Source organism: Ictidomys tridecemlineatus, chromosome 1, assembly GCF_052094955.1.
Source record: "Ictidomys tridecemlineatus isolate mIctTri1 chromosome 1, mIctTri1.hap1, whole genome shotgun sequence".
Classification (NCBI taxonomy): domain Eukaryota; kingdom Metazoa; phylum Chordata; class Mammalia; order Rodentia; family Sciuridae; genus Ictidomys; species Ictidomys tridecemlineatus.
Window position 1 is genome coordinate 50,539,536 of NC_135477.1, and position 25,505 is coordinate 50,565,040.

A 25,505-nucleotide genomic window follows, 5' to 3' on the forward strand; every position below is an offset into this window, starting at 1 on the left:
AAATGAACAACCGAGGGGGCTCTCTCTTTGGAGGCAGAGGCCTCTGGAGAATCCCAGGGCCATCCGACAGGACTGGGGGCTGCAGGTCCCATCTCTGAAGGAAGAGACAGGGCAAGGCTGGTCCCTGGCCAGAGGGCTGGGAAGAAGGGACATGACCCTGTCCCCTTGCCATTGCTGCTGCCTGCTGCCCCCCTTGAGGGAAGACAGAGGGCGGCCATGCCTGCCAGGATGGCAGCTGAGCAATGGGCCCAAGCCTCATTAACTCCGAGCCGTGCCCTTGGATTCTGAGCCCAGGCCCAGAGTGCAGGCTGGCACGTAGAGCCCCTTAATTAAATTAGGGAGACTTCCAAATGAGCGCGCGTCGGGAGCCAAGCTGCAGTCCCCGGGCACGCTGGCCACATCACTGTCCCCAGAGCTCAGGACAGCAGGCTCTCCCTCCTGTGTCCCAGGCAGGGGAGGGGCAAGGCCCTCGGACATCCCCTCTGCACCTTTGTCCCCCCCCCCCCCCCCCGTCCTCTGCCAACACAAGAGCAGGACCTGTGGCTCCAGGCTGAGCAACGAGAGCCAGCGACAGGAGACAGATCTCTGCATCCTTGAGGACCCCGAACCTGCCCTGAGAGTTAGAAGCTCCAAGTCACAGCCCCGTGACCTCGGACAAGTCCTTCTCCCCCTGCCCAGCCTATGGGACGTTCTATCAAAACCCTTTTTGTTCTCTGATCCAATGATTAACAATAGAAGAGGTTAGAGCTCAACCCACCCTTCCAGAGGATTCTATCTTCCATCTGGACACTTTACAGCTCTTGCCCAGCCCAGCCGTGAGGGCAGACCTGAGATGAGGCCCCACACCTTCAGTAGCTTTCCACCAACTGCCAGCCCTAAGACTGGCTCAGCCACTGTGTGGTGAGGGACAGCCAGCCAGGAGAACCCCAGTGCCACCGGGAGCCAGCAGCCAGCTTATTAACGAACCGTTTGTAATGCAATAATTTGTACTTCTCAATTACCAGCAATGGCTTGATTTTACAAGTAGGTACTCATGCAGACAGACTCAGGGCACACAGAGCAGGGGCCGGGGGCCGCAGGAGAGAGCGCACGGTAGGGAAATGGCCTTCCTGGGGGTCCTGTGTTCCCCGAGTCCTGCAGGGACCTGGCCCTGGCCAAAGCGGGAGCATGTGGGGCAAGGCCCCTAGACACTCTGCGCCCGGCCGGAGCCGGCTGGGAATGGAAGGCAGGGGGCAGCATTGCGCTCCAGACCCCACCCACCTCCACTCAAATGAAGCCGGCCACCCGGGCAGCCAGAGCTCTCCAGCCGGCCTGAGGCTCCTGTGGTCCACTGACCCAGCTGCTCTTCCCAACCACCAGCGCGGCCCTGTCCTCAGAGGCGCCCCAATGCTCACTGACCCGCCCAGAGTGACCCCAGGCTGGGGCACAGGTGGGACAGAGCTGGGGCTGCCGTTTCCCCGGAGGCCCCTCCTACGCGCCCAGATGGCCTAGGGAGCAGCCGGCCCCTGGGACCCAGCGGGGTGGCCGTGGGTTCCTACCTCAGGGATGCGCACGCTGTAGGGCTGGTTGTGAAAGGTGGGTGCGTTGTCATTCACGTCCCCCACCTGGATGTTCACTTTCCGTGTGATCACCTGGCAAGGAAAGGGCCGGGGTCAGCGCTGCCACCTGCCTCTGACCTCTGTCCACCCATGGGGCCCAGGGACCCCGCCAAGCCAGGAACAGGCTGCCCCGGTCCTCGGTGGCCTCATGGGACACTCACCCCCTGGTGGTCGCTGACGGAGAACTCCACCGTGAACTCAGACTTGGTCTGAAAGAAAGGGAAGAGCCGGTCAGAGAGGCCAGAGGGGCTGAGGCCTCTAAGGGGCCTGGGGGCTCCAGAACCTCCAGACATCCCCCAAAGCCACACTGCCCTGTGGGTTGGGGAAGCAGGTGTGGACTATGACCTGGCGAGAAAGTCAAGGATTGGGGGCCCGAGGACCAGCTTTGCCTCTAAGTTGCTGTGTAATTTTGAGCAAGTCACCAGCTGCTCTGGGGCCATCCACTCAAATGCAGGGAGAGGCACAGGATGGGCTGACTCAAGACCCTTCTCTTAATGTATTAAGGATTATCAGCGTCAATGCTGCTTCTCTGGAAAAGGCCCTTTGGAGCCAGGCACAGTGGCTGTAATCCCAGTGGCTCGGGAGGCTGAGGCAGGAGGATCATGAGATCAAAGCCAGCCTCAGCAAAAGTGAGGTGCTAAACAACTCAGGGAGACCCTGTCTCTAAATAAAATATAGAAAAGAGCAGGGGATGGGGCTCAGGGGTTAAGTGTCCCTGGGTTCAATCCCCAGTGCCAAAAAAAAAAAAAAAAAAAAGAAGGAAGGGCGGGAGGGAGACAGAGAGGGAAAGAAAGAAAACGAAATGGCCTTTGGGGGAACATTCGCTGAGGGTGGGAGTTGACCTGTTACCCCCATGTGGTCCCATTGCACAACCCACGGTCACTACCCAATGTGCTCCTATCCAATGTGCTCCTTGCGTGGAGACCCCAGCCACCCCCTCCCCCCCCACATCGGCCAGCACTGCCTGGAGGCGGGGTGCCACCCAGGAAGACGCCCCCCACCGAGTCAGAGGGGACTTGGAAGAAGGCCCCTAAAGTGTGGTGAGCCACCTGCTGCCAGCGTTTGCTCCTGTCCCCCAGGAAGGACTGGGGCGGGGCTGGGCGAGTCCTACCTCTCTGTCCAGAGGCTGCCGGAGCCACACCACGCCCGTGTCGGGCTCCACGGCAAAGAAGCGGGAGGCCTCCTCCCCGGACACGCCGAACACCAGAGGGTCGTTGTCCATGTCCCTGGCCAGCAACTGGGTCACGGAGGAACCTGCAGTAGCCAAGAGAGCAGAAGACAGAGGAGGTCAGGGTCATAGAGGAGTCAGGGTCATAGAGGAGGTCAGGGTCATAGAGGAGTCAGGGTCATAGAGGAGTCAGGGTCATAGAGGAGGTCAGGGTCATAGAGGAGGTCAGGGTCATAGCGGAGGTCAGGGTCATAGAGGAGGTCAGGGTCATAGAGGAGGTCAGGGTCACTAGAGGAGGTCAGGGTCCTTCCTTACAACTGCTCAGTGGCACGGCTCCCAGCAGGGACCAGCCACCCCACAAACCTCCAGCAAACCATGATTATCAGGAGACCCCGTGCACCCCTGGGCTCTGACCAGGCTCCCCATGTCCACCCTGGCCCACTCGTCACTCAGAGCTCTCACGTGTCATCACCGTGTTCTGGGTGTGCAATGGACCACTGTGGCTTCTGCCTGCCCCTTGTCCTAATGTTGGTTTGGAGCCTCCCTCCTGACGTGGCTGGGATGAGTAAGGACAGGGCTCCCAACACCTCCTGTGGCCCAAGATGGGCACAGAATTCTGCCCAGAGCATCCCATCTCCCTGGTCACTATGATTGGTTTCAAAAGGAGCATGTGACCCAATCTTGCCAATCAAATCCAACCCTGGGACTTTTGCCGCTACTGTGGAAAAGAGGCGCTCTCTTTCCACTGGGGCTGCTGGGCGGGTCTTGTCGGCAGCCATCTCTGGCACCACACCGAGCCTGCCGGAGAGTAGGTCAGTGAGGCCGAGCGCAGAGCCACTGTGCCCCAGGGACGGGCTCCTGAGAGCTGGGGGTGTGCAGGCAGGTGTGCCTGAGAGCGCCTCCGTCCTTGGACTTCTCGGCTGTGAGAAGGATAGCCACAGCCTCTCTCCCCCTGGTTTTTTTGGCCCATGCCAGTTGAGTTGGAGTTCTGTCTTTTGCAGATGGAAGCACCCACTTTCTAATTCAGAATACTTTGCAAAATCTTCTGGGCTTCATTCAAGAGTGACGAGGCGCTGGCTTTGGGGTGTGCACTGCTATACACAGAAATTAGGAAGATTCGGCTCTGCCTCCAGACCGTCACTCCAGTCCAGAACTGGGTGGCAGGGTCTGGTTCCTGTCTTCAAGAAGGGGATTAAAAGGTAGGTGTCGCCTCTCACCAGGAAGCAAAGCCCTGGCCAGCCCAGGCATCAGGACAACTGTCCGTACCTCACCTAAGAGGCCCTAGCAGAGGACATCTCCTGGGCTCACGGGTTCCCCAGTGACTTTCACACGGGGTGGCCCACTGCGCCCTTTCCCAGGACAGAGGCATTTGCCTGCACGTGTTTCAAAACCAGGAAGCTCAGGGTAACTGGGACAGCTGGGCGCCTTGGCTTCAGGAGGTCCTCAGGTCCCCAAAACTGTGCTCAAAATGGCATGAGTGGACAGTGAGTCGGTTTATAAAGAGGAGGGGCAGTCTCCGCCTGGTTCTCACAGGGACAGCGAGGTCAGAACAAGGTGCCGCGTGCCCTTCCCGCAGCGCGTCAGCTCACCCCGACACGTGGGGCGGGCCCCCCTCCTCCCCAGAGCCTGCCTCTCATATTTACCAACTAGCTCTGAAGATCAAGCTAGGAAGGAGGGAGGACGGAGTCTCAATTTCAGGCATTTTATCTAGAAAAGAAGCTAAGGGGCTTTCCTAAGTGAACTCCAACAGGACGGCGGGTCGGCGTGACAGTGATGGTGGATGGCTTTGAGCCTCGCCGGAGTCCAGTGCCCAGCTAAGCCGTTTCCATGACGGTTCTATCGGATTCAGTCCTCCCTGGCGCTGCCACTTACAGGCAAGGCATCCGAGAGGGACGATGTCATTTCCCAGAGCCGCTCAGAGGGCAAACGGCGGAGGTGGAGGCCACGGCCCAGGCGTGCAGGGCCCAGAGCCCCCATCTGTCTCCACACCTCGCCCATCTCAGAATCAGGGCTTCGTGGACACGAGCCTAGCAGGCCCCGTCCAGCTGGAAGCCCAACACTTGGAAAAGAAGGGTCCTGGGCATTCATCAGGCTGTTGTGCTGGGACAGACCCTTGGTCTACACACCTGGGTTTGCTCATTAAACCTTCCCAGCAACCCTTCGGCGGCCGTTATCCTGCCCGTTTTATGGATGAGGAAGTTGAGGCTCCAGGAGACAAAGAAACCTCTCCAAAGTCAAGCAGCAGAGCAGCAGAGGGAGACATGGCCGCTTTCGAGGTGATGGGAGGAGGTGAGGAGTGGGGGAGGGGTCAGAACAAGAAATCCTGGAGGGAATATGGAACAGCCTCAGGCCCCACCTCCCCGTCTAGAGAGGAAAAGGGGAAGGCGTTTACCAAGTTGCCCAAAGTTCCATGGGAGCCCACGTCAGCCCTTGAACCTGAACCAGACTCCTAGTTCGAGGCTCTTCTCTTTCTAGGTGGGAAGGAGGGGATACGTCAAAGTCGCAGGTCCACCGAGCCTGACTTCCCAAAGTGTCTGCATTGCCCCTCGACAAGGAATATATTGGCGGCAGAGTGCACCGTTCACTTTTATAAATTTAAGAATTTATTTTTATGTAACCCAGAGCTACGATAGAACTTCCAGCTGTCCCCTGGCTTCCAGGACACACATTTCTTTTCTATGGCCAACGTTTAAGAAACGCTCAGCTGCTGCCCAGCGCCCTGGCAGATCCCTCCCAGGAACTAGGCCCAGACGCTCCCTGTTGTCCACAGTACAGCAGGCCTAGGGCCACCTGCAGCTCCCCCAGCAACCCCATCAGGGCCAGGCCAGGTGGGACACAGGGCCTCGCTGCCCACTGGCCCAGGGGATTCTGGGAAGGCCACGCTGACCTGCAGCCAAGGTCTCATGACTCGGCCTGCTATCCCAAATGGCTCGAGTCCGACACTCGGGAGGGCGGGGCCCGGGCAGGATGGGGACAGGGCCATCAGCTGCTGTCACCCACCCTGTAATTTCAAAGACTTTTATCCATTTTCCCCTCAATTATGTGCTGCTCGAAATGGTCTTTCTCTGCTTCCTCACGGGCGCCTGCCCCTCACGCCTTCTTTGTGTCCCAGGTAATTGCTAGTGACCTTTTCTAAGTGCACTAATTAAAGGTGCAGATTTAATATTATATTTAAGACAAGACGCCCCCCACAATCTTCCAGCTGTGTGCACACCCCCGCCCAGAGCTGATCTGCAGCTCCGCCGAAGCAGGCTTCTCCAGCAACCCGGGCCCGCTACTCCTGCGGGCACGCGGCCAGTGTGCGGGGCTCTCCTCCGCCAGGCGCCCCGCCCCTGGTTTCGGCTCAGGAGGAGCGTCCCGGGCTGCATGACACCTGGGTGTGTGTGCCACGTGCAGGTTTGTTGCTCACCTGAGAAACAGTGTGCCTTGCATCTCAGGGCTGCAAAACACCTGGAGTGCTTTAGGGAAAAAAAAAAAAAAAACCTGGCAAGATACACATCTCACGGAATTTACCACTTAGAGGGAAGTGTACAATTCAGTTGCCTGTAGCACAATCCACGATCCTGTGCCACCTTTACCACTGTATAGTTCCACAGTGTTTTTTTAATCACCCCTAAAGGAAACCCCACCCCCAATAAGCAATCACCTGTCCCTCTGTCCCCAGCCCCTGATCATCACGAATCCCCTTTCTGTCTCTGTGGATTTGCCTGTTCAGGACATTTCATATAAATGGAATCGTAAGATACATGGCCTTTTGCGTCTGGCTTCTTTTACTTTAGCCTCACATTTTCTGGGTCCATCCATGCTGTGACGTGTATCAGTACTTCGTTCTTTTTTTATGGCCCAGTAACATTCTGTTGTGTGGCTCTGAGACATTTGTCTCTCCATTCACACACAGATGGACATTGGGTCATCTCTATCTTTTAGCTAGTGTGAACAATGCTCCTACGAACATCTGTGTACACGTTTTTGCATAAACAGCTGTTTTCAATTCTTTGGGGAGTGTATATGCAGGAGTGGAATTTCTGGGTCACATAGTAAGTCTACATTTACTTATTGAGGAATAGCCAAATGGGTTTCCACCGAGGTCTGGAGTGCTACTTGGTGGTAAGAAGACCCAGCGACTCTCAAGGGCCCAAGCCCCTGATGATGGTGAGATGGAGCTGGCCAGGCACCCCCAGCAGATGCCCTCAGCCCCCTGCCAACCCCCCTGCACTGTCACACACACCAGCCCGACCAGCTCCCGCCCCGTGGTTCTTTGCCTGGGGTGTGGCCATCAGAGGCTGCTCCTCCTGTTCCTGGGTCAGGCAGCGGGGCCAAGGACAATGTGGCAGCATGGGGTGTGTGGCTCTTGGAAGATGATGGATGAACATGAAGCCAGCAGGGCCACCCCTGCCCCTCCCTCTCAGGAGGATGACCCAGAAGCAATGCTCTACCCAGGATCCTGGTGTCCCCTTGGGACTCGTCTCCAGCTGCCCGCCATGGTGACCTGGTTGGTGCTCGGGTGTGAGTGTAACCCCCCAAAGTTCTGCTGGAAACTTGACCTCCAAATGCCTATTGGTGGCATTTGGGGGTAGGGCCTCTGGGGGGTCACCAGGGTTAGACGAGGCCATGAGGGTGGGACCCCACAGTGACATTAATGGCTTCATAAGAAGAAAGACAGCTGAACGAGCATGCTTGTCCCGACTCACCCTGCGACACCCTCACCCTGTGTGATGCAGCATGAGGCCTCACCAGAGGCAGGCGCCATGTTCCTGACTCCCAGCTTCCAGGACCAGGCGCAAAATAAGATCCGGCGTTCACAGATCACCCTGTCTGTGACGTCCTGTTACAGCGACAGAACCCATGGGCACAGTCGGCAACGGGTCTTAGGGCGTCGCTCTCTTCCCGTCCTACCTCCTCACCCCGCTCCCTGGTCCCTGGGATCTCCTGCCCAGGAGACCACTTGTCCTTAAGTCCCTGGAGATCCCCAAAGAAGACACACCCCCCAAGACCGTACACCCGAGCCCCCCAGGGAGCTGGGACTCTGTAGTCCTAGGCCCTGCTGGTTCCGCTGGCCGTGGGCCACTGAGCGTGACTCTGACACACCAGCCCCCACCCTCCTGCATGGGATCTGAAGTCCTGTTCCTGGACAAGTGTTCACCAGTGGGCACAGTAAGGCATCAGGAGCGGGAACGGGTCTGGCCATAAACCAGCAGCCTGGTGAGCACCGCCCGTAAGTCAGCGTGCTTTATGGCTCCCATTCCACATGCAGAGAAAGGCTCCTCCAGCCCCAGCGTGATTTAAGGGCCTGGTCTTAGGACTCCCAGCTCAATCAGTGCAGCCCGAGGACTGTCACACCCCGTCTCCCGGGGGGAAGGGTCACGCCGGGCCGGCCCCCTCCCCTCTGAGTTCACAACTCAGGCAGGAGCCCGGCCTCGCCTCCTGGGTGGGAAGGAGCATATGTATGAAGTGAAACCCTCGCACACCGTGGTCACAGCAGCGTGAGTCACAACAGACACGCAGGAGGGGCCAGCCAGGTGTCCATCCACAGGGGGCGGATATGCAGCACAAGCATCCACGGGAAAACTTTTTAGTTCTAAAACACAGGCCATTTTGGCCCATGCCCCAGCACGCACGACCCACTGTCACGCAGTCACCTGGAGTAGCCCGATTCATAGACAGGGGGACTGTGGTGGCCAGGGCTCAGGGACAGGGCTGGGGAGAGTATTATTGTTTAATGGGTACAGAGTTTCAGCTTTCAAGATAACGAGTGCTGGGGACTGGTCGCGTAACGGCGGGACTGTACTTAATACTGTGCACGTGAAACTGACTAAGACGAGAAATTCATGTTTCGTGTATTTTACCATAATTAAAATATTTTTTAATAAAAGAAATCAGATCATATCCAAGGCCCTAATGACCTAGGCTCACACATCCTGCCACATCTCGCAGGCTCCCGGGCCACACATGCCTCTGGGCCCATGTACATGCTTACTATTCCTGAACACGCCAAACTGTGGCTGCCCCAGGGCCTTTGCCCTGGTCATGCTTCTGCTGGGAGGTTCCTGCCCTAGGTCTACATGTGCCAGCGTTCTCACTGTGCCCCTCGCATCTCTAGAGGCCTTCCTCAAACACCCGGGACAAACCATCTAAAGGGACACCTAGTCACACTGTCCCATGCCCCAGTCTTCACAGTTTTCTGAGGCACCTGTTTCTTACTTGACTTGCCAGCCTCCTCCCCCAGCCTCCGCCCACTGTTACAAGCACATTTGCATAAGCCCCTGGGAGCCACAGCCTGGCCTGTCACATTCCCTGTCATGTCCCTAAGCCTAACACCACCTGGCGTCCCAGAGGCACTCAAGAAATAAATGAATGAACCTCGCCAACTGCCCAGAGGATCAGGAGGAGGAGGGTCCCCCAAAGCCACGCAGATCTCAGAGCCATGGCAGGAGGAGCGAGGAGAGCAACTGAGGTCATTTTTTGCTGTTGTTTCTCAGTGTCGGGACTGAACCCAGGGTCTTGTCCCTGCTGGGCCTGACTGTCCACACAGCCACCTCCCGCTCTGCAAGTGGACTCTTAATTGCGGACACTGATGGACTCAAGGCCCAGCCAATCAAACCCAGTGATCCTCAAGCCAGTAGCACTTGGCTTTGGACACAGGTGCACTCAGAGGGGCACTGGCCGAGGGGCCAGTCTCTCGGGAATTGGCGCTGACCGCTCTCAGAGGACCGCGTGTTCCCTCCTGGGGCTGAGAACCCCACCCTGGGATGGGGTGCCTGCTCGGAGGGCAGGGCCTCGGTGGAGGAGGGGATCTGCTTAGCAGAACGCAGGGCTCCCTGGGAGGCGGAGGGCTGGGGACGCGTCCTTCACCAGCCAGCCACATCCGTCGTCCAGTCAAGGGGCGGACAATCACGGCTTCCCGGGAGCCGCTGGGCCCATGCTGCTGGCTGAGATGACTGTCATTACTGTTATTGTTGTTATTTGCACCGAGGGGCGAGGCTGGGATGGCATGTCATGCTGTTCCCGGAGAATTGCCCACCTCCGCGTGCTGGAAACCCGGCTGGGCCGAGGCACATGCAGGCTTTTTGTTTTTTCTAAAGTAGATCATAATGCAATCCGTGTTTTCCAAAGCCCAGGAGGGGTGCGATGGTGCGCTCCTCTGGCCTGCAGCACTGTCACTTCTATTTTTTTTTTACTGTAGATTGAACCCAGAGACTTCACCACTGAGCCACACCCCCAGCCCTTTTTATTTTTTAATTTTGAGCAGAGTCTTGCTAAATTGCTTAGGGCCTGGCCAAGTTGCCGAGGCCGGCCTCGAACTTGAGATTCTCCTGCCTCAGGAATTAAGATGGCAGGTGGTGGCGCTGGGTGGCCGCAGTGTTTAAAAGAACACCTTTGTGCCACACCCTGCCCCAACTCCTTCCGTAGTTTCTGCAGCATTAAAATCAGCATACTGCAGTGACGCAGCCACATCCAAGTTCATAACAGCTCAATTCACAATAGCTAAGCCGTGGAACCAACCTAGGTGCTTTTCAGCAGATGAATGGATAAAGAAAATGTGCTGTATAGACACAATGGAATATTACTGAGCCATAAAGATGAATGAAGTTATGGCATGTGCTGGACTATCATGCTAAGCAAAATAAGCCAATCCCCCCAAACGAAAGGCCAAATGTTCTCTCTGATATGTAGATGCTGACTCACAATAAGAGGGGGTAGAATAGAAGTTCACTGGATTAGACAAAGGGGACTGAGGGGAGAGTGTTGGGAATAGGAAAGACAGTGGAATGAACTGGACAGAACTTAGTCCTATGTTCATATACGAATGAATACACGACCAGTGAAACTCCACATCCTGTTTGAGCCCAAGAATCACACTCTGTGTGTGTATATGTCAAAATACACTCTGCCGTCATGTATTACTAAAAAGAACACACACGCAAAAAACCAAGTTCTTCCCACCCCAGCCGTGTCCCCGCACCCCGGCCGTGCACATTTCCACTGCACGCTGGGCCCGACCTGCCAGGCTCTGCCCTCCCCGGGGCACACCACGGCCTTGGGCCTGGCCACGCATGCTCCCATGGCTGCACTGCTGCTGTTCCTTCAGCCTCCAAACCCTTCTGCTTTCGCTTCTCAAATCCCAGCCAACGTTAACGCAGGCCCTGAACACCAGCCCTGCCAGGGGCTCTCTCCTGTGCCCCAGGCCCGTGACCTGCACCTCTGCAGTGAGCCAGAGGCCCTGCCCTTGGCGGGGCGGCTGGTGCTCGGGGCTCGCTCTGCCGTGTCCCTCCTCTTGTCCACCCCTCCACCACTGACCCCCTCTCTTCTAGCTCCAGGGAGTGGTCCCACTGCTGGTCCCCGCAGACATTACTAATCAATCGTGGCCCCTTTTCTGTGAACTTAGTGCACTTCAGGATCCTTCACAACACTGGGGTTCACGCTGCCGCTGGGATCGACCCTGAGGAGCACGTGCAAACCAAACTCTTCCCATCTGTGACATAAAAGGGCCACGCTGTGGTCTACTGTCCCTTCCTATCCAGGGGCCAAGGATCCAGCTGTCTTTCCCTGCAGGCTCAGGGCCGTTAAGAGGGGCAGAATCAGGCGTGGAGTGCACAGGCCAGCTCACAAACAGGGGCTCGTCCTGGCTCAAGGGAGGACCGCACAGACCAAGCCTCCCCCTGATTCTGCAGAGAGGAGCCAGGGCCTTGCACCCCAGAGGGCCATCTGGCCAGGGCTGAGCCGGGGTGACACAGGCGGCAGCCCTGACCCCCCATCCCGAGGCCGTGAGTTGTGATCAGGGTTTTCTGAGGCCTACCCCCACTCCCACCCTTACCCCGTGGCCATCAGGCCTGTTGCAAGCCCCTGTCCCCTCGGAGGGAAGCCCCCCCCCCATCCTCCCTGGCCTTGGTCTCTGCCAGAGCCAGGGCGCTGCCCTCCCCCGCTCCCGGACGCCCGGGAGCCGGCTGGCCTTGGGGTCCGCAGCCTCATTTGTCTCTCCTCTGGGATCAGACAGGCTGGTTAAGAGCCTGACTCCTGGGGATGGCCTCATTTGTCTTGGATCCCTGGGCTCTCCTGCCCTGGTCAGGCTCCTCTGGCTGGTCCCCCAGGGCCTGAACTTGGCTTGACCTCTGGGAGCCTTCTTTCTGTCCTAGGCTTCCAACCACCCGGCCTCTCCCTGGGGCAGCCAGCCCCCGCACACCTCGCCCCCGGCCCCAGGTACAGGGGACAGTCTGTCTCCGGAACCCGAAGGCCCTCCTCACACACGCTCTCTGCTGCAGCCCCACCCGAGCAGGTGGCGGGCACCGCCTGGGGGAGGAACGCAGCGCTCGGGAAGCACACCCTGCGCTGGGCACCACTCCAGGTTCCCAGGCTGTCCCTCTGTCATCCACCATGACCGTCCACAGCAGGGCTGGCTGCCTGATACCCAGGTGAGGGAACAGGCTCCGAGAGGTCAAGGGATCTACCCGAGGTCACACAGCCAGGAGCTGGCAGAGCCAGGATTCAAACCCAGGTCTGTCGCACCCCCCAGTCTCATGGCTTTTCTCACAAAGCTTTTTATCCAAGCCTGAGACCCAGCGGCAGAACACAGGCTTCTTCTCACCTCACAGTGACCAACCCGGCGGGGCCTCCAGGTCACTCTGGAGCCTGGCCTGAAGGTGGACACCCTGGAGGGAGGGAGGCTCGGTGGAGGGGGCCTCCCCTGCGTCACCCTGGATTGCCTCAGCCCACTTATCCCCTGCCAGGAGCGTGGCCCTCCCTGCCTGGGGGTCCGACCGGTGGCTGCCGCTCTCCTGGGCTCATCAGGGAAGGAGACATTGAACAGAGCAGGACCGTCTGAGCTCAGAGGCTCTAGTGGTTGGGAGGAGTGGAAAGTGAGACACAGCACACGTTTTAAATTAATGTGCCCAAGAGGGAAAATCAGGCATCGAATATAAATATGCAAGGGATTTGGTCCCGACTCTTAGAAACCCAGAGCTCTCCTGCTTCTGGGCTCCACAGCAGGAAAGAGGCATCATGGCCGAGGGCTGCGGGCCTGGCTGCAGGCACCACGGGCTCTAAGACCCCATGACCCTGCGGTCAGAGAGGTCGAGTTCTTGGCCCTACGTCACACAGCTCGCACGAGGCAAAGCTGGGCTTGTTCAGCCCCCCTCCTGTTCGAGCCTTTCATCCGTTGACTCAGCACACACTGCTGAGCACCTGCTGTCCCCAGCCCTGCTGGAGGCACTGGGATATGACCATCAACAGACAGAGGTCCTTGGCCTCCGTCAAAGGGCATAGAGGACTCAGAGGATTCCCTTGGTTAGGACGGAGAGAGTCAGCCCGACCCGGCACGGACATGGCTCACACCCCGTCACGGCCTGCTGTGTGGCCCTGGGTCAGTCACCCACTGAGTGATCCATCGGTGGCCCTGAAACAAAGGAGAAGGCAGGGCTGGGTGGCTCAGTGGTGAGTTCACGGTCACCCAGCCAAACAGCTAGCAGGGGTGGAGCTGCCCCTCCCACCCCCAGCTCCTGGTGTGATGGTCCTTCACACCACCCCAAGGTCACACCTGCTCCAGCTCTGCAGACCCCACACCACGGGCAAGGCAGGCGGTGGGCGCCAGAGGCGGGAAGGGCACAGCCAACCCGGCCGCTTCCGGGGTCCCCAATCAGGCTGCACCGTGGGGACCCAGCTGAGGTGGGACAGGGCTGCGGCCCGCGCTCATGGGGGAAGGGACATTTTCCTCTGTCCAGAAATAGCAGCCTGTTATCCTGAGGTAGCCGGGAAGGAGGGGCTCCAGAACGTTCTGCGTGACCTTCCCGAGTCCTTGCTGCACGCCCAGGCCCACGGGGGGGCTGCAGTCCTTTCTCAGGGCCCAGAGAGTGGAGCCTTCGTGCCCAGGTTTAATCACAGTGATAATGGGGGGCCGGGCGTTTTCCCCTCTCCTGAAACTTTTCAATTCATTGAACTGTTCAATTAACTCCACAAAAGGAAATGTGGAAAAATGACGGCAAATTGAACTTGACATTATCATTAAAATAAACAGAGCACTGCAGGCCTGAAAGGCTGGCAGGAGATAATCCACACACGACAGGCACGTGCCGGCTCCTTCCTGCTCAGCGGGGCCGGGCTGCCCTCCTGCCCCGAGCCACAAGGCCAGTCACCAGTCATGCTCCAGGGACTCGTGACTCGAGAGCGAGCGAGGCCCTTCCCTCGGAACCCATCACTGCGGTCCCCTGAATGTGACCAAGGGAGGGGAGGGCAGTGCCTGGCTGCAGATCACCTCTGCTCAGAGGCCACCGCCTCCGGGTGTCCGTCCTTCCCCAGGCCTCCCTCCAGATGCCACCAAGCAGGGACGTCAGCCTGGGGGACCGGCCCCGGCTGCACCTGAGAGTCACCTGGAGCACTTCTGAAATCCCAGAGGCGCTGCTGTACCCCAGACCGAGTTCACGGGAGCCTGTGGGAGGGGCTTGACACCCAGATTCTAGCTCAGAGCCAGCTCAGGGAGTCCCCTGTGCTGCCCAGGTGGGCCCAGGGTCCCTTCGATCTACAGGACTCAATCTGAGGAACTGGGGCGTGGGAAGGCCTATCAGTCAGCAGTCCCCACCCGGGCTGGTGCCTTGGGATCACTGGAACTGAGACGCTGTCCGTGCCTGCGCCCACACCCCAAGGTGTGACTCATGGGCCTGGGGTCCCGCTGGGGCTGTGGAGAGTGCTCTGTCCCCAGGGGCCTCTCCTAGTGAGGCAGGGCTGGACGCCAGCACCCTGGGTGACCCTTTCCCTTGGCCAGCAGGGAAGCCAGCTTCCCAGGAGCCTCTACCCCTCAAACGTGTGGGTCCCTGCTACACGGGGTGCTCCAGCATGATCAGCTTAGGCTGAGGCTCCGGCAAGGCAAAACATATTGTGTATTTTTTTAATTGTCTTTGCAACGTTCAAAAACCCCCAAATAAAAACGGCCCACGGTGGCTCTGAAGCAGGGACTCTTGACTGATGTCATGTTAGCGTGGCGTGGGAACTTCTGACCATAAGGACGCCCAGGCCCCAACGACTGTGGGACCCGTAGGAATTCATGTTCTAGGGGCGGCCGGGACTCAGCATTTTGTTAGAACTTTCCAGGGGAATCCAACACGCGGCCAAGTTAAGAGCCACCCGGCTGGAGTCGTGGTTCTCAGACCCCCGTGCCCGTCAGCGTCACCAGGAGACAGCATTCAGAGCACAGAGTTGCCAGCCCCCTCAGCTGCTGGCTGCGCTCGGCCTAACAAGCTCCCGGGGACGCTAAGGCTGCGGGTCCCCCACCCTGCGGTCGGTGGAGACTCACTGGGCCCAGGTCCCAGCTGTCTAAAATTCTTCTCAAAGTTAACTTGGTGCTAGGCAATGGGGGCCTACGGTCTGACTTCAGAATGGCCGGGCACCCGTGTCTCCACCACCCGCCCCTGAGCCAGATCCCCGGGCGGCTTCTCCTTGCCTCTGAGCGGCAGGAAGAGAGACTGTGACGGGGAGCAGGTGAGAAAGACACCTCCCCTCCGTCGCTTCCCCACGCGGGGGGCCTGAAAAGCCCTCCAGAAATCCCTCCCTCCTGGAGGAGACTCATAATTACCCAGTGATCACGGCACCCTTCATTCTGCCCTAAAATTAATACATCACGTTGAGAACGATATCGCACTAATTTATCACAAGATTTATGAAACTTGCACTTTTTCTAATGAGATTTATGCAAATGCCGCTCTTGCCACTGTTTGTGTTGTTGAAAGTTTCGACAGGGAAGTGAGGGTCCAGGCAGGTGTGGGCAGAGGGCCTGTCCTGACGGCCTCAGCCAATCAGACCAGGCGCTCCGTCTCCAGGAACAACCGCAGGTGACGGCAACCTGCTGGCCAGGGTGGAGCCAAGTGTGAGCCACGAGAACCCAGGACACAGCTTAAAGTGCCCTCCGTCCCGGTGCTGCCCCGGTGTTTGCACAAGTCTGAGGGCCTCTCCTGAACTTCTGCGCCCTGGGCCTCTTGCTTGTCTTACCTTACTTCTGGCTTTGCCACCATTTACTGAGCATCTACTACGTGGCAGGCACTCTGTTATGTATTTGGTGTGAATAAGTTATTTACTATTCACCCTAAACATGCAAGGATGTATTCCTACACTCAAGTGAGGAGCATGGGTCTCGGAGAGGTTTGGCAATCAGCCCCATATCACACAGCAGGCAGAGGTGGAGTCGGGATTCAAGGGTCAGCCAGGACCCTCTGATCCTCACGGCCATGTTCTTATCCAGTACCAGCCCCAGTGACTGACAGAAGCCCTTTCCTTCTGTTGGAGGTTTGTGACACTCCACGTATCAAAGGGTCACATCTCACACTTTCAAGTATCTGGAAGATAGACTAAGCCTGGGAAATTGTCCCTAAAGGACTTTGAGTAGCTAGAACTCTTGGCACAAAATCTGTGCACTAAGTTTCAAACCCAATATGGAAAAAGGGGGCGTGGCGGGGCCTCGGGAGCCTATTCACTTTCACTTTGCGGACGATGATAATGAGGTGGGTCCTCTGTTGTTCGGATCCCTACGACCCTGAGCAGGTAGGGGACAAGAGCAGGAAGACACAAAGGCCGCTCCCGCTGCCCGCCAATGGGAAAGGTCAAAACTTCCCTGAGAAGTGCCTGTTCCCGACCCTTCTCCAGCCATCGACAATGCATCATCGTCAAGGCCTCTCGGGTGACGTGTTCAATGATGTGCCGAGAAGGGGCTGAGCGATGAGTCACCCCTGTGCAGGAAGGCAGGTACATACATAACGGATCTCATGAATATTCCATGCGAGTCATTATAATTAAAAAAAGATTTCGTGCTTAGAGGAATGCTTCCCAAAGTGTATTTCACGAATCATTAATTCCCTGGGAGGCCAACGGGTACTCCTGAAACAGCGCAGGGAAGGCTGCGTGTGTCGGGAGAGGAGCCGTAGCACCCGTCAGAGCCTCGAGGCCGCTGGGGTGGCAGCTGCATGGTGGGTGGGGGATTCAGCTTGGCCCAGATTTATTAGGTCAAGAAATCCTTTTGCCGGGCACCATGGTGCAGGCCTGTCATCCCAGCATCTCGGGAGGCTGAGGCAGGAGGATCATAATTTCAAAGCCAGCCTCGACTTAGCGAGGCCCTAAGCAACCCAGCAAGACCCTGTCTCTAAATAAAATATAAAAAGGGCTGGGGAGGGGGCTCAGTGGTTAAGCACCCCTGGGTTCAATCCCTGGTTTTTTTTTTTTTTAATCCTTTCTTCCAAGAGCATCTCAAAGGACACGAGTGGATGAGGAAGCGGTCAATGGGAAGCCTTGAGCTGGCCTGGCTATTCTTACCCGGGCATCTCTTTTCTGGGGTGGGTGGGTGGCTGGATATATGGACAAGCAGGTGAACAAAGGAAGAAAGAAGCACCTCCGAGGTGCAGAGCAGAAACTCAGGCACCAGGGACACAGGGACGCAGGGCCACAAAGCCAGAGGGTGCTCTTGGGTGACTCCGGCGTCTCCCTGCTGGGCCATCAGTTCCTGTCCCCAAGACCCGGGCCTCCTTAGCCTGGAGGCGGGTGGGGGGATCTGTGCCCACACCCAAGACCTGGAAAACACTTCCCGGCTACGGATTCCAGGTCGTCCCCAGGCCCCGACGCAGCCACACACCCTTCTCCGCAGATGAAGAAGCCATGGACGGGCGCAGGGCAGCCCGCTCCTCCTCTGGCCTGTCTGGGCAAGGCGCCCACCTCACCGGCCCTGCTCCTGCCTGGGACGCTGTGGCCAGGCTCAAGCCGGGAAACGCCAGAGGGGCTCTTCGTAAATCTGCAACAATTTAAAGAGGCTCCCAGACCCACACAGTGGACCTCAACCAGCTGCCACACTGAGCCCCAGCTAGCCGCTGTCCCCTGCTCTGCGTCTCCCACCTGACTCCCAGCACTCTGAGGACAGTTAGGGTGACCCTGGTCCCTGTCACAGCCTCAGAGACTGGAAAGATGCCGGCCGCAGACAGACCCTGGGACAGTGTCCACCAGTCAAAGAGCCATTGAATGACAGATGGATCACCGAGCAGGCCCAGGGCAATGGAGTCCCAGGGTGAGCAGAGCGTGGTCCTCGTCATGGTTCTTGATAGAGACACCAAGGCCTCTATCCCCAGTCCCCACTGGGCACACCCAACAAGGAGCTGCTGTTCTTCTCTGAAGGCAAGCAGCAGCCCTCCTGAGTCCCGCGTGCCTGGTGTCTGGCTCACTGGGATGACCGTCCTTTGACTGCACAGTTTTGAGGTCTTTAAAAATTTCTTTTGGTGCTGGGGATTGAACCCAGGGGCACTCGACCATTGAGTCACATCCCAGCCCTTTTAAAAATATTTTATTTAGAGACAGGGTCTCGCTGAGTTGCTTAGGGCCTTCCTAAATTGCTGAGGCTGGCTTTGAACTTGCGATCCTCCTGCCTCAGCCTCCCGAGCTACTGGGATGACAGGCGTGCGCCACATAGCGCCCGACATGGGTGTTTAGTTTTTAATTAGGCAGAGGAAATCTTCTGGAATCCTCTCCCTTTGGAATTCGTCTCATCCTTGCCGTTCCACACAGAGCTGGAAGCTCTCAGGTCCCATGTCAGAGAAACGGTGGCCCTGGGAACGTGGAGGCAGGCACAGGTGAAGGGCTGTGGGTGGACTCAGAGAGTCCCTTTGCCTGTCCTGAGCCAGGGAACTGCCCAGAGATGCTCCCCGCCCCAACATGCGACCCCAAGGGTTTCATGAAGGGAATTTGCTCCCAGACGCAGGGGGCAGGGCTCTGGGCACAGGATGCTCTATGCCCTCTGGGTCCATCTTTCCTGTTAGGTCTTTTCCTGAAACCTGATGGTGTCCTGAGAGACCTAGAAAGGAGGGTGGGAGAAGTGTCCTTCATCCTCCCGTGGGTCCCTCTGTCCTTCACAGCAAGTAGGGTCCGGGACACGGTGGCCAGTGCCCCACGTCCTCACAAGAGCAGGCTCAGAGGGCACTGCAGGAAGCTAGGGACAGTCTCCTCCCACCCATTGGGCACGTGCAGGAAGCACTGGGCACTCTCTGTTCTCTGGCCATGTGCTGCCCTGACCATGTTGGGACACAGCAAGAAGGTCCCTGCCAGAGGCAGCCCCTTGGTCTTGCACTCCCCAGCCTCCAGAACTGGGAGAAATAAATTTCTTCTCTTTATCAAGTACCTGGTCTCGGGTATTCTGTTCTAGCAACACAAAACAAACTGTAGTGGTGAGTAATCTTGGGCAAATTACCTTGCTACTACATGCCTCAGTCTGTTTTAGCTTTGTTGCTGCTGTGACTAAAGGACCCAACCAGAACAACTTTAGAGGAGGAAAAGTTTATTTGAGGGCTCACAGTTTCAGGGGTCCCAATCCATAGAGAGCCAGCTTTGTCTCTCAGGTCTCCAGGTGAGACAGAACAACGTGGCAGAAGACTGTGGCAGAGGGAAGCAGCTGACCTGGTGATCAGGGAGCAGAGAAAGGTCTCCACCTGCCGGATACAGACATATCCCCAAAGCCACGTCCCAGTGCCCACCTCCTCCAGCCACACCCCACCTGCCCTCAGCCACCCCTCAATCAATCCCATCAGGTGATCCATTTGCTGATTGGATTAAGGCTCTTGGAGCCCGATCATTTCTTCCGTGAACCTTTTGCATGGTCTCACCCGGGAGCTTTGGGGGACACCTCCCCTCTCGCGGGGTCTCCGCGCTTGCTGTCAGGGGCCGACTGCAGACATGCGCAGTGAACGCTGGATGACGGTCTGGTTCCGCGGTGATTTACAGAGACGTCGTGGTTGCTCCTTCTGAGCCAGGCCCTGGCTGCCCTGCCAGCCTCGTCCTTGTCGCCCTGGCTGCCCTGCGAGCCTCGCCCTTGTCGCCCCGGCTGCCCTGACAACTGTCACTCAGCTTTGGGAAGCCCCGCCCTCACGCCCTGCAGTCCCCTGGTCCTCAGTGACACTTCTGGAGGGTCCATCTTGTGGCCTCAGTAGGTGGCAGGCTCAAGGCCAGGCAGTGAGGGTCAGCATCAGTCCCGATGCCACAGCAAGAGCTGTCCCCACCCACAGGCCACCACCGAACAGCCCCAGCTTCCGCCAACACCCAGGAACGAGCCTTTGTACTGAAGAGCTAAACGGGTGGACAGGAAAGGGGAGGAGCCGCAGCAGAGACCAAGGACGGACACCCAGGAGGGCGGCCGCTGGCTGAACCGGGGGAGCCTGGCTTTTCATTTTTGCAGCCTCGGGGCTCAGAAAAGAGGAGAGAAGGCCCTGGGCCTGCTCTCGTGCCCCCAGGTAGGAAGTGCACCAGAAAGAGCCCCATCCAGCAAGGCCCCAAGGAACCACGCCCTGTTGTGAGGGTGAGCTCCAAATAAATGCACAGCCCTAGGCAAAAAACGGGAGTCTGAGAGAGAAGGACCTCGCTGCTGTTGTCTGAATGGAGAGAGGACCGCGGTAAAGGACCTCACGAGGGTTCTCCTGGTCTGGGTGCCAGAGATCCTGGAGTGAAGAATTCAACTTACAGTGGCTCCCCACAAGCTGGGAACTTAAGTGCTTAACACAAACACAATCCTCCCTGAGGAGCTCACTTTTAGTCCAGGATTCAAAGAATCCCTCTCCCCACCCACCAAAGGAGTAGTCAAAACTCTCTCTCTCTCTCTCTCTCTCTCTCTCTCTCTCTCTCTCACACACACACACACACACACACAAAAAAAAAAAAAAAAGAAAAGAAAAAGAAAAAAAAAGAAAAGAAAAAGAAAGAAAGATACCATGGATGAAATTTTGAAGAAAAATACCCTAAGCAGATCCTCAAATGCTTCAGGTGCTGGAATTACCAGGTATGGAATAGAAAATATGTTTGCTAGATCTCAAAAACTAAAAGAGAGTCTTGTAAACATGAGTGAAAATTGGGTATTTTTTCTTTGTTGTTGATACTGGGGATAGAACTCAGGGCCACTCAACCACTGAGCCACCTCCCCAGCCCTATTTTGTATTTTATTTAGAGACAGGGTCTCACTGAGTTGCTTAGTGCCTCACTTTTGCTGAGGCTGACTTTGAACTCGTGATCCTCCTGCCTCAGCCTCCCATGCTGCTGGGATTACAGGCATGAGCCACCATGCTCAGCCAGGGAAATTTTCTAAAGGGATTAAGTGGAGCTCCTAGAAATCAAAATGCAATAATCAGAGTTTTAAATGTGTTGGTCTTACAGGGGAGTAGACGTGGCTATAAAGAGAATTAGTAAACTAGAATACAAAATTGAAGAAATTTTCTAGAACACAGCTCAGTGGGTCAAAGATGGAAAATATAATGGAGAAGTCGATAAGGATAAGATTGAAAGGTCTTGCTCCCGATCAACTGAGATTCAAGAGCAAATAATGGAGCAGAAGCAACATTTGAAATGACAGTGGCTGATAATGTTCCAAAACTGATCGGAAACGCCACAGATTCAGGAAGCCCAACAAAACCCAAGCAAGAGAAATTCATACCTAGGCAGATCTTGGCAAAACTGCAGAACAGCAGAGAAAAATAGAATATTCTAAAAGCAACCAGAGAAGAAAAACAGACTAGTTTCAAGGAACAGCATCGAAACCAGAAGCATCAAAACCAGAAGCTAATTTCTCAGTGACAACCACTGATCCCAGAGTCAACAAACTCATATCTTCAATGCAGCGAGAGAAAAGTAAATTCCACACTGGAATTCTATACCTAGCAAAAATATCTTTCAAGAACAAGAAGGAAAGAAAGACATGTTCTGGTTATTTAACTAGTCTCAAGTCACAAGCTCCATGTTGCTGGGGGTCAGGCAGGCATCCCTGTCGTCCCAGCAGCTCAGGAGGCTGAGGCAGGAGGAGCACGAGTTCAAAGCCAGCCTCAAAAACTTAGTAAGGCCCTAAGCAATTTAGTGAAACCCTGTCTCTAAATAAAATATTAAAAGGACTGAGGGTGAGGCTCAGAGGTTAAGCATCCCTGGTACCAAAAAAAAAAAAAAAAAAAAGAAAGAAAAGAAAAAGAAAGAAAAAGAAAAAGAAGGAAGTTTGGTGAGGACTTTGATTCACTGAAGTGTCAGAGAGGATGGTGCAGGGCTCTTGCCTCCTGTCCAGAGTGGGCACTCTTCTGGGTCCAGGCACACGGTTGCCAACCAACAAAAACTGTAAACGCATGTTTTGATAGAGAAGGAGAAAAGTGGTCAGGGCAGCGCTAGGGAGCTCTGCCGCCAAACCCTGAAGACCCCGGTCGCTGAGCACTGGCAAGCAGCCTGGCTCCTGGGTGGAAGGGTCCCCGGATTTTGCTCTGAGAACAGCAGCCAAACTCACGGCATCCTCTATGCAGAAGTCCCTGGGATGCCCTGCACCTCCTTTCTTCTAGTAAGTGACTTGTCCCTCCGCATGTCAGCAGGGCATCTCCTGGGGGTGGGGTGGGGGAAGCCTTCCGTCCCCTGCCCCCAAGTTCCCCGTCTCAGGGGTGACCGTCTGTGGTCCATCTCTCCACTCCCCTGGGGGTCTGATCCTAGCCTAGAGCTGGGCTCCCTGCAGGGCATGGATTTCATGGAGTTGGCCACCAGTGGACAGTCATAGGTCCTCAGAAAGGTGCAGAGAGGGGCAGGTACAATGGCCTGGGGAATGCCCCGGCATTATACATGTGACCAAGGACGCTCCCCACACTGGCTCCGGAGGATGCGTTCTGCAAGGCCTGGGGCGGGGTGCGAGAGTGATCCCGGAGAACATTAATAAACACAAGGAGGAGGAGGGCTGGCTTATGCACAGTCAGGATGAGGACAGGACCTCTCAGGTGTCTCCAGGATGAGCTCTAACTGAACAATCCCACCAGGAATCAGTCATGGCAGAGGTGGGGAGCGAGAGACCCCACCCAAAGAGATGACGTCTTCTTTTCAGCCTTCTTTGTGTTTCTAATAATTATCAGGTTTATTTTAATTTTATTAAATATGAATTTACATCATTCAAAGTTCCAAAGGTGCAACCTCCGCCCCAGTCTTCCCTTGCAAGAGCCACTGTGGGCAGCTTCTTGGGCGTCCCCAGAGACAGGCCTAAGCTGTGCACCCACACGTACACATATTTATGTCCACTTTATTCCTTTTTAAAATTACAAGTGGAAGTCCCCTGTCCTACGCTCGGCTTAGATACCGGAAATGACATGGGGATGAACTTGGGCTTGGAGGATCGGCGGGTGGCTGGAGCGTGGGGAGGAGGGAGGACTGTCCCGTGGGGGCAGCTGTCCTAGGTCCACCCTGGGGAGGTCTGGGTGGGGGTGGCTGCCAACAAGAGGACACAGAGCCCAGGCCTTGCCCAAGGCTGTGCCTCCCCAGAGGCGGCCTGTGTCCACTGCGGGGCTGAAGGGAGGGTACAACGGCTTGGCCCTCACCTCCATGTGGACCCCCTCAGAGCATCCACAGCACCTGGCTGCACCCCTCGCTGCCCAGCCCGCCCTGCACACAGACCCCACCCCAGGCTCTGTTTCTAGAGAACCTGGCCCCAGGCAACAGGAAGTGTCCAAGGGAGGGAGGGCTGGCGTTGGCATGCCAGGTTCAAGTCCAGCTGCACCCCAGCCGACTGTGGGACCGTGACTTTGTCCTGAGTTCCTTCTACATATGAAACAGGGCCCATCTGTCCTATCCTGTTGGAGGTCTGGTGTGAGGTGTCATGCAGGAAAACTTGGGGAGACAGGGAAAGCCACATTACCTACAGCTGAGCTCCTGCCTTCTCTCCAGTACAATCCTCTGCCTCTGCTCTAGACTGGCAGGGCAGCTGACCCCTCCCCCAGCCCCAGCCCCCCAGCTGAAGGCCCACCTCCTCCAGGAAGCCTTCCTGGATTGCCACACCTCTCCCTCCTCTCTCTCCTCAGCCCTCTCTGAAGTGTCTCTACCAAATAATCTGTCAGTTCAGTGATTTGCACCAAAATATCCCTAGAGACAGAAAAGGGGATTTGTATCTCTGGAAATGGAGGGCCTAAGGAAGCAGACCCCAAAGATGAAGTTAATTCACAGACTTGTGTTTAATATTTTATTCATTTGCATCTTCATTCGCTTATTCAATAAATTCTCCCTGAGCATCTTCACAGCAGGACAGGCGAGGCTCCGGTCTCTAAGGAGCTGAGCGTCCAGTGGCCTGTCTGAAAACCGAGGCCAACCCTTCCTTCTACTCCACCCCACAGTCAGGATTGGCTTCAATGTAATCGTTTCCTCCATCCCATTATCCAAGACAGTTGGGCCTCCAGGGAGGGAGGTCAGCTTGTCTGTGGCTTCTCGGGTGCCCTCTGGGTCCGTGTATCCCAGGGTGAGAAGCCCCAGGTGGGACACTGCCATGCAGTCAGAGCATCCGAGGACAGCAGGTCTGCCCAGCACCCGGGCCACCCCGGGCCCACCTGCCGAGCTGCCTGTCCAACCCCACTGTTCAGACAGTCGGTGCAGGACCCCAGGCCCCAGCCAGGGGGGACAGCTCCCGCTGGCTCCTCCCTGCTCCTGCCAGAGGTGACAGCCTGAGGACAAAAGGTCACCACAGGAGGGACGTGAAAGGGGCAGAGCCAGGTCCCTGATGCTGTCACTCACGCAGCACAGCAGCTCACTCCGGCCACTGCCAGCCAGCCTCTGGGGACTTGCACCCAAGGACACTCTCGGCAGCTCACTCTCTGGAGTGTGCGTGATCTTTTGTGTAAAAGAAAAGGAAGCCCTGATGTTGCAGCCCGGAAGTCCCCCTGCCTGTGAGAAGGTCAAGGCCTGGTCCTAATGGAGTCACGGCCCCTGAGGAGAAGAGAAGGGAACCCCCAACCCGACAGCCCAGAGACCGGAAGCCTCCAGCGGCAGGAAAGACCCGAGACCCAGACCTCCGAAGGCCAGAATCAAGACAGAGATGCTGACGTCACTGCTAACGTCCAGGGTGACATGCTGGGTGGCCCAAAGTCGTCCCCAAAGTCAACCAGCCGAGCAGGGCCTGGCTCTGCCCCCGGCCTCCTGCCTGCGTTCTGCTGACCTTCACCAAGGAGCTGGCGGAGGGGCTGCTGTGGGCACCCCACCAGCCCCAGCCCAGAGCGCCTCGCCGCCCCCGCCCTGGCCAAGTCCTGCCCGTCCCGAGGCTGGGACGGTGAGCCTCTCCAGGCCTCCTGCTCACTGCCTCCTCTCTCCGCTCCCCGGGGAGATGGAGGAGGACAGAGGAAGGTACTTGGCAGGTGTCTTGCCAGCACCTCGGCCCCGTCTGCTTATCTGCGTCCCTGCCACCTCGCCACGGCAAATTGCTTGTTGATGAATGAGGCTATTTAAGAACGAGTGATGCTGGCATCACAGTTATTAATGAGGACGACGTGGGGAGATGTTTAAGAGCGACCCGACTGTTCCCCTTCCTCCACCTGTGAGTAATGGCCCCGCGGTGCTCGGCCCTGGCCCTCACCTCCAGGCCCAGGCCCTGGGACCCGGCGGCCACGGGAGGTGTGGGACAGCAGAGGACCCCAGGACTGGGACTGCACAGGAGCATCCAGACAGGGAGGACATCAGAGCATGCTTGAGAGGGCACGCGTGTGCATGTGTGTACACGCGTGTGCATGTGCGTGCTCAGGAAGCGAGTGTGGAAACACACACAACAGGTGTGCGTACGTCAACCAAGTGACCCGGTCCTCGAGGTGGAACTGAAGCTCTGCACCTCGGTGTCCTCACTGTGGAATGGCCTGGCACAGGACCCGTGAGCGTCTCATGGGCTAGTCCCCAGGACGGGCCGAGCCAGCAGGTCCCAGGCCCAGGGAAGGTGGAACCCTGGGGACGCTCCCTCTCCCACTGCGTTATTCCTGGGGCAA

General features: G+C 57.0%; 1 protein-coding gene across 6 annotated transcripts in view; it reads right to left on the reverse strand.

The window, feature by feature from the left end:
* Nucleotides 1-25,505, reverse strand: part of Cdh23 (cadherin related 23) — a 377,491-nt gene that overhangs the window by 271,494 nt on the left and 80,492 nt on the right. For all 6 annotated transcript variants that reach the window (XR_013435513.1, XR_013435512.1, XR_013435514.1 and 3 more), the window contains exons 4-6: nt 2,710-2,852; nt 1,760-1,807; nt 1,539-1,631 (exon numbers count right to left, since the gene is read on the reverse strand). Coding sequence is in view for 3 of the 6 variants with exons in the window: in XM_078040863.1 (XP_077896989.1) it covers nt 1,539-1,631; nt 1,760-1,807; nt 2,710-2,852 (284 nt within the window). In the remaining 3 variants the exon portion in view is untranslated. The remainder of the gene's footprint in view (nt 1-1,538; nt 1,632-1,759; nt 1,808-2,709; nt 2,853-25,505) is intronic.